This window comes from Gopherus flavomarginatus, chromosome 22 (assembly GCF_025201925.1).
Source record: "Gopherus flavomarginatus isolate rGopFla2 chromosome 22, rGopFla2.mat.asm, whole genome shotgun sequence".
Taxonomy (NCBI): domain Eukaryota; kingdom Metazoa; phylum Chordata; order Testudines; family Testudinidae; genus Gopherus; species Gopherus flavomarginatus.
Genome location: NC_066638.1, coordinates 6,193,387 through 6,205,614, shown reverse-complemented (window position 1 = coordinate 6,205,614; position 12,228 = coordinate 6,193,387). Strand labels below are relative to the sequence as shown.

The following is a 12,228-nucleotide window of genomic DNA, read 5'->3' as shown; positions in this document are numbered from 1 at the left end:
CTTAGTACCTTCTTTAATATCCCTACACCCGAAATGGGGAGGGAGGCTCCTGCTGGTTTCCCCAGCGGGCCTGATTCTCTCGCATGCTGGTGCAAATCAGGAGTGACTCCACTCAAACCAGTAGCCACACCAGTGTAAATGCAGTGGGTCTCATCCAGCCCTGCCCTGCACCTTACCCATGGTTTTGCATTGGCGCAAACAGCATTTTTGTGCCCATTTTGCACTGGTATAAATGATGACTCGGCTCATTGACGTGCGCCGAGCGCTTCCTTGCACATCGGGCCCAAGGTGCAGAGCAGCTGGAAATTGGAGCCCAGCACGTTCGAGATCAGACCCGGCCCTCAGGTTTCATTCTCCTCCCGCTAGCTCAGCTTCCCCCTAAAGCTGGAGGAGAAGGACCTTTTAGCTGTAATCCAAGCCCAGGATCTGAGTACCTTGGGCCATATGCAGCCCTGGAGCTAGTCGAGACCCGGATCATGGCAAGGCAGGCCAGGCGCTCCGTCCACAGCTCTGCAACTTCTCTTCCTTAAATCTCCGGGAGGCTTTGCCTTCTGCCTGTCACTTAATGAGCTTTCAGCTGCTGAACGGAGCAGCAAGAGGAGAGGTTCGAATGAGAAGATCCTTAAATCTAATGAGCCGAGTGCATGAGCCTTTCTCCCTGCCTCCCTGTCCTCTGCATGCACAGCCTGGCTCACTTCTGCAGGAGTTTGCATGCTTCATCCACACAAGCTAGGGCATCGGCTAGGCAAAGCTACAAGCTTCCTCAGTTGATACAGGTCTTTCTCACCCCAGGAGGTGACGGGCTCTTAGGCCCAGATTTTTAAAGATGTTTAAGCATTGCTGCACTCAGCATTGCAACACCTAACTGGTTTAGGAGTCTCAGGCTCCTTTTCAGAAGGGATTTAGGCACTGAGGAGCCAAAATCCCTTTGACGGTCAATAGGATTTAGACCTAAATACCTTTAAAACACTGGCCTTAATGCAGTTTGGGAATGCAGTGCTGAACAGCTCAGGGGAGTGGGATTCAGAGCCTGGATCAAATCCAGGTCAGTCTGAGAACGGCGGTGATGTCCTACCTGAAACGAGTTTGCTGGGTCTCTCTTCTGTGCCCCCATCATGCAGTCTGGCAGCCTTGGCAGAGAGGCCAGGAACTGGCCGGGCTGTGCCTGAAGGGGCGGTGCTGGGGGGCTGTGTATGCGAGCGGGAGATCTGTCAGGCGACAGGCGGGATCTCTCATCTCTCACCAGCAGTACTGCAGTGAGGGCAGGCGGAAAGCACCGGCTGGTTTTCCTAGCCCTGTGGACACTGGCTCAGCACCCCAGAGCGCTGGCAACTGGGCTCCCACAGCTCCCTTGGGCAAGCGAGCGTTCCTTTTAAACAGCAGCCTCCCCCCTGATTGGCTCTAGGGCTCATCTGTCTCACCCTCGTCCCTCCCTCTCCCCTCCCAGGGCGTCGCTGTGGAGCTCCTGCGTTGTCCTGCCCCTGCTGGCGCTCACCTGGATGTCGGCCGTGCTCGCCATGACCGACCGGCGCTCCATCCTCTTCCAGGTCCTCTTCGCCGTCTTCAACTCGGTGCAGGGCTTTGTCATCATCACCGTGCACTGCTTCCTACGCCGAGAGGTGGGGCCCCACGCGCCTGCCCTGCCCCCAGAGCTCACGCTCACAGCCCTGATCCGTGCTGCTGGTCTGATCCAAGGGCTGAGGTTCCATCTGCCCTTCTCTTCCTCCAGCTGTCTGTGGCTCATCCTGCCCCCGGATTTCTACACACCAGGGGCTGCGCACTAGTTTCCACTCTTTCTGCAGAGAAAGGGGTCTCAGTGGGTCTGCCCCCACACACTTGGTGGAACAAGTAGCCCTGCGCTCTTTGCACACCCTGTTGCCAGGGAGTGAGGGTTTTCACACCCACTTCGCTGCCTGTGCAAAACAGCGGGTGGGAATGCAGGGGCGGGACGGGGTCCCGCTGTGGAAAGGAGGCCCTTTGCGTATAGAGCACAACGCGCTGTTGTGGAGATGGTAGGCAAAGCGAATGCACCTCGTAATCAAAGCCCACGGTCCTGGCTGGAGGCGGCTAGCACAGACCAGCCCAAATTGCACCTTTAAACTCCAGATGGAACACTAAATCTTAATGGAGTCGCCCAGCCCTGGAGGGTGGGAGGGGATGGAGTTCTGTCCATCACTCATCTGGAGAGAACCGCGTCCCTCTGAGCCCATCCCTCTGCATTCCGGAGCTCCCTTGGGTGCTCGTTTATCTTAGCGTGATGCACTGCGAATGGCAGCTCTATAAACACAGAGTGCGTATGCAAGGTCCATCGTTACGAGCTTCTGGCCCATCCTGTCGCAAACCAGGAAGCGCCCGATGGCTCCGTCCTTGCAACCGCCTGGGAAAGTTAGCAACAGCAGCCTCGCATTGGAATGCCAAGCAGGGCGGCCGGAGCGGAGGGTCGGGAGGACAAGCCGAGGGACGTAGGATTTATAGAGTCTAGTAAAGAGGAGTCTCTGGAGAGACGGGGCCAGTCTATAAATATCTCGGAGGTAACAGCTCACATGGCGGCAGGCGCTGGTCAGAGCGTTACAGTTGGGCACAGAGCTAGGAAGGGAGAGATTGTGGCCGGCTGCTGGCTGAAGGTTCCCATCAGAGCGGAGGCCCAGCGGCTGGCACTGCCCAGGTGCCAGGAGGTCATAGGAAAGATGCTCATGGCAGTGCCAGGGCAGAGGTCCCACAAGATGCAGGAGAGTGAGAGGGGCCTGTGAGGGCTTGGCGGTGGCCTGGGGTGAAGTTCCCCCTGCATAGAGGGGCTAAGGGGGCCCTGCCCTCACGCTGGCTCCTCTGCAGGGGGTGGGGCTCAAGTGTCCACGCCCCTGGATCCTGAGCTGACGCTGTGCTGTCAGCTCCAGCCAGGGTCCAAGGCCTCAAAGGGCAGAAGGAGACTGACCTGCCCTCGCCCCCAGTTACTGCCCAGCACCCGGCTAGGGGATCAGATGGGCAGATCGGGACAGGGCGTGAGGATTGGTGGAATGGATCCTGGCAGGACGCAGGGATTGGATGGGGGCAGGGTGGATCTGGGCAGGGCGTGAGGATTGGTGGAGTGGATCCCGGCAGGACGCAGGGATTGGATGGGGGCAGGGTGGATCTGGGCGGGTGTGAGGATTGGTGGAGTGGATCCCGGCAGGACGCAGGGATTGGATGGGGGCAGGGTGGATCCCAGCAGGGCGTGAGGCTTGGCTGGGCAGATCCAGATGGCTTACGGACCCCAGTAATCATTTGTGAGAGGCAGGGCAGCAGGGGCCCCCCCTCGCTGCCAACCCCCAGGGCAGTAACCGCAGCCTCTGCCTCGCCCAGGTGCAAGATGTCGTGAAGTGCCAGATCGGGGTGTGCAAGAACAACGAAAACGAGAACTCTCCCGACTCCTGCAAGAACGGACAGGTGCAGATCATGGTGAGTGAACGTCAGCCAGGTGGCACTGGGCGAGCAGGCGGCACCAGGCCAGCAGATGGCCCGGGATGGGGCGGCATGGGGCGAGCAGGTGGCATGGAGCGAATGGGCATCACGGGGCTCAGGCTGGGGAGTACGGGGCAAGCGGGCGGCCTGAGGCCCGGGCTGAGGCGGTAGCTCAGACTGGCCACCCAAGCTTGTTCTCAGCGGGTCGGGAGGGCTCGGACTCAATGGCTAGCCCGTGCCACCGCCAGGTCTGTGACATCCACACTGCGAGCGTGTGTCTGTCAGCCCACACTGGGAATCGCCCCTCCCAGCTGCAGTGTAGCCAGACCCCCTGGGCCCCCGCTGCGTGGCCCCTTTAACCCTGCTTGCCGCCTGTGATACATTCATCCCTCTGGGTCTCCCTCTCTCCCCCCACCCTTTGTCTCTCTCCCCCTCTTTCTCTGTTCTTATAGACAGACTTTGAAAAGGACGTTGACCTGGCATGTCAGACAGGTGAGGCCTGGTCCCGCTCCCCTGGGGGGGGGTTGGGAGGGAGGCCAGGAGGGCAGTGCTATGTCCCCTCTCCCACCCCTCCAAGCCAGGAATCGCCACAGATCCAAGCCATCCCTTTAACAGAAGGGGTGGGGCTTAGCATCAAGTGGGAGGAGCTAAGTGAGGAAGCACCAGCGGGGCGCTGTGGGTGCGGGTATCCCCCCGTATGGGGCTAACAGCCTGGTTTTCACGCCACTTAGGGCAGAGGTAGTCCCCTTCCCAGCCTGACCCCATCCCAGAGTCCCTGGAGGTTGGGAGACACCTGCACATTGACTGTCCACCTCTGACCCACGTCTCCTCTTCTCCCCACCCCGACCAGTCCTCTTCAAGGAGGTGAACGCGTGCAACCCCGCCACCATCACGGGCACCTTGTCACGCATCTCCCTGGACGGCGACGAGGATCCCAAGCTCCACCCCGGCTCCGAGGGAAGCCTGGGCTTCTCCAGCCTCCCGGGGAACATCCCGCCCACTGGCATCCTGGTGCAGGTGCCCACGCTGACGCACAAGGGCCTGAACGAACTCAGCGACCCGCCCGCCAAGAAGGATGTCAACCTGGACAGCCGGGGACCCGTCTACCTGTGCACGGACAGCAACCTGCAGCAGGCCGACTACGGCTGGATGCGGGCGCCGGAGCCGGCACTAGAGAGCGACTACATGGTGCTGCCCCGCCGGACTGTGAGCCTCAAGCCCTTCGGCAGGGAGGAGGGCAGGCTCAACATCAAGGTGGATGAGGTGCCACACGTGGGCAGGGGTCGCCGTGGGGCCGAGGCGGAAGCCTACCCCGGCTTTGTCTCTGTGGACCACATCAATGTGAACTTAAACCAGCCCTACGGGACGGTGAAGCACCCATACGGCCTTCAGTTCAAGCAGCACCCCACAGTCCGGCAGATCCTGGCCTCGGAGCTCACGGAGCGAAGCCGCACCATGCCACGCACGGTGCCGGGCTCCGCCATGAAAGTGGGGTCGCTCGAGGTGAGCCCAGAGCCCGCTGCCCTGGGTGGCTGAGGGGGAGCGGGTGGGCCAGGGACTGTGCGAAAGTGCGCACATGTAGCAGGGTGTGTGCATGCAAGGGGCTGCACAAGCGTGTGTGTTTGAGAAAGTGCGTGCGAGTACGTGTGTATGTGCAAAAGAAGGTGTAGGTGTGCAAGTGCACAAGCGGTAACTGCATGTGCAAGACAGCAAAGAGTATGTGAGAGAGATAGTGAGTGTTGGTGAGCACGTGTGACTGACCGCATGCACGAGCGTGTGAGAGGCCACCTGCAAAGGTGTGTGTGAGAGTGAGCGAGTGCACAGCAGGGTGTGCGAAGCTGCGTCTCGGGGGCTGATAGTGCTGTGACGCGCAGGGGGCCCTCGTTCTTTCTCTCACTGGGATTCGTTTGCACCCAGGACTGTCCCGCCCAGCGCACATCCCTGCGGTGACCTGGCTTCAAGCACTTCCTTGCCAGCTCTGGGCTGTGTCTCACCCCTGGGGAGGAGCCCAGATGCAGCGCTTGTCTCTTGCTGCATTTACTTTCCCTTTAGCTCACTTCTTTTCCCCAACGTATGTCTGAGCAGGAGAAGGAGCCAGTGCGTTCCCCTGGCTAAACCCCCGTCCCATGGCTGGTGTCCCCCCTCGAACAAAGGCCCACGCTGGGAATAGTGTGTGTTAATTAACTGCTGGCTGCAAAGCACCAGGGGGCGCTTGCACATCCCTTTTCTGTGTGACATGTCAAAATGATGGCGGCTGTTTGCTGTTGGGAGTGGGGTCTGCAGGAGTCAGGGCTTCTGGCTTCTAGTCCTGGCTCCGCCACTAATTTTTCTGTGCTGGCCACTTCACTGCACGGTTTACCCGGCTGCAAAGTGGGGATAATGTTCCTGGCCTGGCTGGGGAGGTTCGGTTAATACCTGGCTGGTGCTTTCACCTCCGCCGAGGAGAGGCACCAGCACGGTGTGAGTACCGGGTTAGTATTGCTTTCAACTTCTTGGTGACAGAGTGACTGATGCCAAAGAGAGACAGAAGCCGTGCGGCTGGAGGACATTTCCCCGCTGGATTCTCTCTTAAAGCAGGTCCAATGTGGGGCCTGGCCAGGTCCCTAGCGTCTCTCCCAGCTAGTAACGAGGAATCACAAAGCCCCGAGTGATCCTCACCCCAGCACAGGGCACATAATTTGGGCGCCAGGCTGGGTCGTCCCGGCTCTGCTGCAGACTAGGGGTGTGACCTGGGGCCAGTCACTCAATCCCCAGCCCTAAAATGAGGTAGTAGCCGTTACCCGCATACCCACATCAGAGTGGGCTTGGGAGGCTAACTGCATTCAAAGATGGTTAGGTGCTATAGTAACGGTTGCCATAGCAGTGGTACCCACCCCCTAACACTTTGGGCAGCCCAGGCATCAGCTAGCCTACCAGGGCTGTGGCTAATTAACATATGCAGATAAGGGCAGGGGAGGAGCCTCGACAGCACAGTGCAGAGGGGCCATCGCGCAGAGGGAGCAGCTATGGGAAATCCAGCCAAAAGGGGGAGCTTGGCTGCCCTCCGCCCCTGGGATCGAGTTTTTGCAGACTGGGGTGTCTCCTGCTGAAGTCAGTGAGAATAGCGCCCACTTTAGTCAGGTCTCATTTGGTGTCCTTCTCCCAGCCCCTCGCACCAGCACTGCGGCATGTGCTTTTCCCCCTCTTCGCCGGATAAACCAATAAAGATCTTTCTTTTTTCCCCCTCCCCCTTTTTGGTTTTCTTTGGCCGGCGCGTATATTTCACCCCCAGAGGAAGCGGTTACGATACTCAGATCTGGATTTCGAGGTAAGCACCGCCGAGACCCTCCCCACTTCTGCGGTTGGTGCAGTGGTTCCTGGTGCCTTGGCACCAGCACAGTGACGGGGACTCCAGGGGACTCGCAGTACCGTAAGCGCCGCCCGGCCAGAAGCAGAGAGGGATTGAGGGTGGCTGGTGCTTGGTCTCTGCAGAGAGATGGGGGCTGGGGAGGAGCCCTGCAAGGAGCTTGTCCGGGTTTGGGGAATAAAATCTCCTCTATTTATTTCTCTCCTGCAACCGCATCCCTGGCCCGATTTAAGCAGAGCTGAGCTCTGAGGAGTTTTATACCAGGGAATAAAGAGCGATCACAGTTGATTAAAACGCCGGAGGGCTGCTGGGAATATTTTCGCCAGGTTCATGGCGGGAGCTGATGCTCCCAATCAGGCAGTGTCATTTCAGCTGGTGGGAAGGGGGAACCGCCGAGTTATTTAAGCCCCTAAATTTTGCCCTGCTGCACGTGTGTGATTGTTTCAATCTGCTGGGTTGGTGACGGAGGAAATCTTGAAGGGGGGCTGGAGTCCCTCCCACCACTCTGTTACCAAGAAATGTCAGACACAAACCAATGATAGCTACTGTTTCTTGTGAGTCCTACAGAAATTCAGTGTGTGAGCTCCCCCTGCTGTAGCAAGTAACAACCATTATTCCCATAGCCCAGGAGCAGGCTGCGAGGGGTGGGGGATGATGCTGTGTGTCCGTGAAGCGGCACTGACTAGAAGTACGTATGTTCCCCCCTGACTCCAATCCCTTTGCAGAAAGTCATGCACACGAGGAAGCGCCACTCCGAACTCTACCATGAGCTGAACCAGAAATTCCACACGATGGATCGGTACCGGGCACCTGCTACCAATGCTGCCAAGGTAAGGCTGTCAGTGTTGGGCAGGGCTGAGCTGTGCCTACGTCCCTGCACAGCAGCGGATGGGATGGGCACAGAGCTGCGTTACCGACCGAGGCAGCTGCCACTCGTCCTTTGCGGAAGCCCTTGGCTGTCGCTCCCCGGCTGGTGTTTGCTGTCTCGCACGGACGGCACCGTGGTCAGCCATACCTTGATGGTACACAGTTAGCCGTGCTGCACAGCGCCTCTTGCTGGGGGAAACCTTGGCGCTCTCATGGAACTAGTGCATTTAAAACACCCCCACTGCATTTATTGTGGCGGCTAGGGCACCTGTGAGCCCGCTCTGCATCCACTGCACATACCGCAGCGCCTCCTGCTGGCCAGAGTCGCTTCACTGCAGCCAGTTTTGCCAGGCCGTTCCCTTCTGGGAAGGCTGGGACTGCAGAGGCTGGGGGGTCTTCCCGGGGTGCCTCACCCTGTTCCCTTCATCTCCCCCTGCTGCGAGGGACCCCTTCGCGATGGGCTTAGGCAGATGGTCAAATCGAGAGGTCAGTATTGTTGTGCTTCACAGCCCTCCCACCCCACCCCAAGCCGAGGGGCTGCCTGGGGGCCCATACCACCCATAAGGCACCTAGATGGGTGACGACCGATAGCCGGTGCCATAGGGCTGAGCTGGGGGATGAGGGGGCCTGTACCTTAGTGTCTGACGCTTCCTTTCCTGTCCGTCCCCCCAGAGAGAGAAGCGGTGGAGCGTCTCTTCCGGCGGCGGGGAGAAGAGCACATCCAGCGTAAGTGCCTGGACACCCCAGCCGCGGGAGGAGGGTTTCCTGGGGTTAGCGGGCTAGAGCGGAGCTGCTGCCCCTCAGGAGCCCATTGCCCCCCGTGGAGTCGTCACGTCTGCTCGCAGGGATCCTGGCATGTCGGCATCTCCACCCCATCCTCATCCTCGCGCTGTCCCTTGGAGGATGAAGGCCTCCCGCCCACGTGACCCTGTAGTTCATGCAAAGTCTCCCAGCTTCTCTGTCCATCCTCCTTGCCCCCCACCCCATCTCCACCCCCTCGTAAGTGTCCTGTCCTCCCCTCCCCTCGCATGCTGCCCCTGCAGCCTCCTGGCTCTTGTCCAGGGGCCCTCCCCAGGCTCCATCTTCATCTCGTGCTAATGTGCCTCAGTCTCAGAGATACATGTTGTTGTCCCATGGTTTGCTCCCAGCCCCCCGCCCACCCTCAGGCACGTGCCCCGTCCTGCCCGCCCACCCTCAGGCATGTGCCCCATCCATCCTGCCCTCCTGCCCTCAGGCATATGCTCCATCCATCCTGCCCACTCGGCCTCAGATACGCGCCCCGTCCATCCTGCCCGCCCACCCTCAGGCATGTGCCCCGTCCATCCTGCCTGCCTGCCCTCAGGCATGTGCTCCATCCATCCTGCCCACTCGGCCTCAGATACGCGCCCCGTCCATCCTGCCCGCCCACCCTCAGGCATGTGCCCCGTCCATCCTGCCCGCCTGCCCTCAGGCATGTGCTCCATCCATCCTGCCCACTGGGCCTCAGATATGCGCCCCGTCCATCCTGCCCGCCCACCGTCAGGCACACGCCCTGTCCTACATGTCTGCCCTCAGGCATGTGCCCCGTCCATCCTGCCCCCCACCATCAGGCACACGCCCTGTCCTGCCCGCCCACCCTCAGGCACGCACTCCATCCTGCCTGGCCGCCTTCGGGCACATGCCCGCTCGCCCTCAGGCATGCGCCCCGTCCTGCCCACTCTCCCTCGGGCATGCGCCCCATCCTGCCTGCTCACCCTCAGGCACATCCTGCCCGCCCACTCATGGCCATGTGCCTTGTCCTGCCCGCCCAGCCTCAGGCATGCACCCCATTCATCATGCCTGTCGGCTTGCCTTTGCGTGCCCCTTCTTGCCCATCCACCCTTAGGCATGCACCTCGTCCTGCCCAGCTACCCTTGGTTACACTCTCTGTCCTGCCCACCCTCTGGCTGCACACCCCAGCCTCCTGTCCATCCTCTGGCTGTTCTGTGTGTCTCGACCACCCAACCGCCCCCTGGCCATGCCCAGGCCTTCCACCCACCTGCCTTCTGGCCACGCACCCCGGCTGCCTGTCCACCTGCCCTCTGGCTACGCCCAGGCCTTCCACCTACCCGCCCTCTGGCCATGCACCCCGGCTGCCTGCCCTTCTCTCCAGGTGGCTTCCAAAGCATCTGCTCTCTGGCCCTGAGCCTGCTAGCTGGTCTTTGCACAGGGAACAGGAACACCGAGGGGAGCGGGGGACTTTCCAGCCTCCTCTTGCCCAGCCCTGGGTCCCCGCCTTCCTGCCCCTTATGTGTCCCCTCGAAGCTGCGCAGAATGGGTGCAAAACATTCTGCTGGCAGCATTTCATTCCCTCTCTGCCCAGGGCCATGCTGCCTCTCAGGGCTCCCTGTGGCCGTGGTGCGGTGCACTCTTACGGCAACCCTGCACGGGGGCCTGTGCTAGTGCAAAGCCCTTACGCCAGCCGTGCTTTGCCGTGCCCTGCCCTGCCCTGGGTGGCTCTCTGGGCTCCCACCCAGCCTAAGGTCCCTTTACACTGCCAGGCTGGCACAGGGGACCTGCCCCCGAGTTCTCTGTTGCAGGTACTGCAGGCTGAGTAGCCACACTATTAGTAATAGTGACTGTAGCACAGTAAGTCCCAGGGAGACAGCCTGCCCCAGCCCCGCAGCCATCACAGCCTGCGGAGAGCAGGCCAAGGGTGGGAAAACGGAGCTCCCTTTCTCCCCAGGCCCAGAGGGGGAGTGGAGCCCCAGCGGGACCGGTGCTTTGGCTCCGATACATCCCTGACGTGTCTCTTTCCTCCGCCCCGCACAGGAAGTGACCAGTCCTGAGGAGCAGCAGCAGCAGCAGAAGAGCTGGAGCACCTTCAAGGCCATGACGCTCAGCTCCCTGCCCCTCAAGAGGCGGGAGAAGCTAGAGCTGCACTGCGCCAACTGGGAGCCCCCATGCATGAACCTGGACGTGTCAGAGGGGGATTTCCAGACGGAGGTGTGAGGCGGGGGGAGCTGGGCCTGGCCCAGGCAGCCCCACGCTGCAGAAGGGAAAAGCAAACGAAAGGACAATCAGATTTTGTTTCCCTTTTGTGGGGGAGTTTGTTTTCCTCGTTTGGCTATCGGACTCTGCTCCCCCTGCCAGGGGGGCCGGTGCCCTCCCTGGCGCACCCCCTCCTTTCGCCTTTTGTTGTGGGCTTTCTTTTCTTCTCTTCCCTTCTGACGTCGTCACCGCCGGGACGCACGCACCCCTGGAGCCACCCCCACATGCCCGCGGATGTAGGGTCACGCACCCCTGGACACGCGCACGCCAGCCAGCCTCCCGCCAGCCCCGCTCTCGGCGTGTGTGTGGCGCGTCCTGTCATGGGGGCCGGCTTGGAACTCTTTTGTACCTGGGCATCTCTTCACGCAGTGCACCGTGTGCACCTGGGAACGACGCCCACGCCCATCGCCGCAGCCCCATCTCCTGCCTGCCGCGGGGGGCACCCACCCTGCCGCTCGCTGCCCCCGGCACTGTTCTTCCTCGTCACACCTCCGCCCACCCTGCTCCCCCAAGGCGGGAGGGGGCCCTCTCCATCCCCTAGACTCTGGAGCCCACCTTGGGGGTGGCCCCTCCCCTCCCCTCCCCGTCCCCCTCCTCCCCTTTCTATCTCATGGGGCAGGCGCTGTCTTTGTTGAAAATAAAAGTTCACTCTCTGTGGATCTCTGCTGCTGGGGGGCACTGGCCTCCTTTGCTCAGCGTGGGGCATCATCTGCTGTGCTGGGGGGAGGGGCCAGGCGCCTGCACTAGTTAGTTGGGCACTGCGCGGGGTGGAGCAGGTGCTGCTGCTGAGGCTGTTTTCCTTCCTGCAACACGCCAGCCTCATGCAGTGCCAGGCAGGGGTGGGGGGAAGCACAGCCCTGGTTCACTGCTCAGGGAGCCACTGCCCGGCCAGGTGGAGGGTGGCCTGCTGCATGGGTGGAGGGTGACCTGCACGTGCTCCCGTCTGCAATCCAACTGCAGGCGCTTCATGGGGTACGTGGCCTGCCGCTGCCCTGCCACCTTTTGCTTCCACAGGCTGCTCTGCATCCACCCCCCCGTAAAGGCCCAAGGGCTGGCGTGGGAAGGGGAGATGCCCCCTGGTGCTCGTGTGAGAGGGCGGCGATGCTTTCCACAGCCCTAGCCTGGCAGGAAACAGCTCATGGCACGTGTCCCCTTGCAGCCCACACCCATTTCCAGCTGCCTCTGCTGGGGTCAATCCCAGGCTGTCCAGCAGCAGGCAGGCCCAGGCGCATCCAGCTCCACCCACGGCTGCTGAGGGTGGGCACAGGGATCGCGCTGGACACCCCCTGCCTGCCTGCGGAGCCCAACGGCATCTTGCCAAAGGGGAGAGCGAGGGAACTCCCAGCTTGGGGCCTGAAGCTGAGACTGGGGAGGTTGTGGCTGAGGCATGCGGGGGACAGAGGGATGTTGTCAGCCCCCCACCCAGGGGTGCTGCCCCCCGATAGTGCCTCACCTGAGCCCGATTGTGGGGACGGCACCAGTGAGCAGCCGGGCATTCCACCAATGCTCTCAGTGGGCCCTTTGCTTCCTTCGGAGATATAGGCCATGTCCCTAGGATCGCCATGAGT

At 61.2% G+C, this 12,228-nt stretch overlaps 1 protein-coding gene across 9 annotated transcripts in view; it reads left to right on the top strand.

Moving 5' to 3' along the window:
- ADGRB2 (adhesion G protein-coupled receptor B2) overlaps positions 1-11,319 on the top strand; it is a 162,857-nt gene extending 151,538 nt beyond the window's left edge. For 8 of the 9 annotated variants that reach the window (XM_050932409.1, XM_050932414.1, XM_050932413.1 and 5 more), the window contains 8 exons: positions 1,448-1,619; positions 3,340-3,435; positions 3,891-3,930; positions 4,289-4,941; positions 6,710-6,745; positions 7,510-7,614; positions 8,324-8,377; positions 10,442-11,319. In XM_050932409.1, the coding sequence (XP_050788366.1) occupies positions 1,448-1,619; positions 3,340-3,435; positions 3,891-3,930; positions 4,289-4,941; positions 6,710-6,745; positions 7,510-7,614; positions 8,324-8,377; positions 10,442-10,621 (1,336 nt within the window). In that variant the 3' untranslated portion in view covers positions 10,622-11,319. The remainder of the gene's footprint in view (positions 1-1,447; positions 1,620-3,339; positions 3,436-3,890; positions 3,931-4,288; positions 4,942-6,709; positions 6,746-7,509; positions 7,615-8,323; positions 8,378-10,441) is intronic. The other variant, XM_050932410.1, reaches the window with a different exon arrangement.
- Positions 11,320-12,228: the final 909 nt, after the last annotated feature.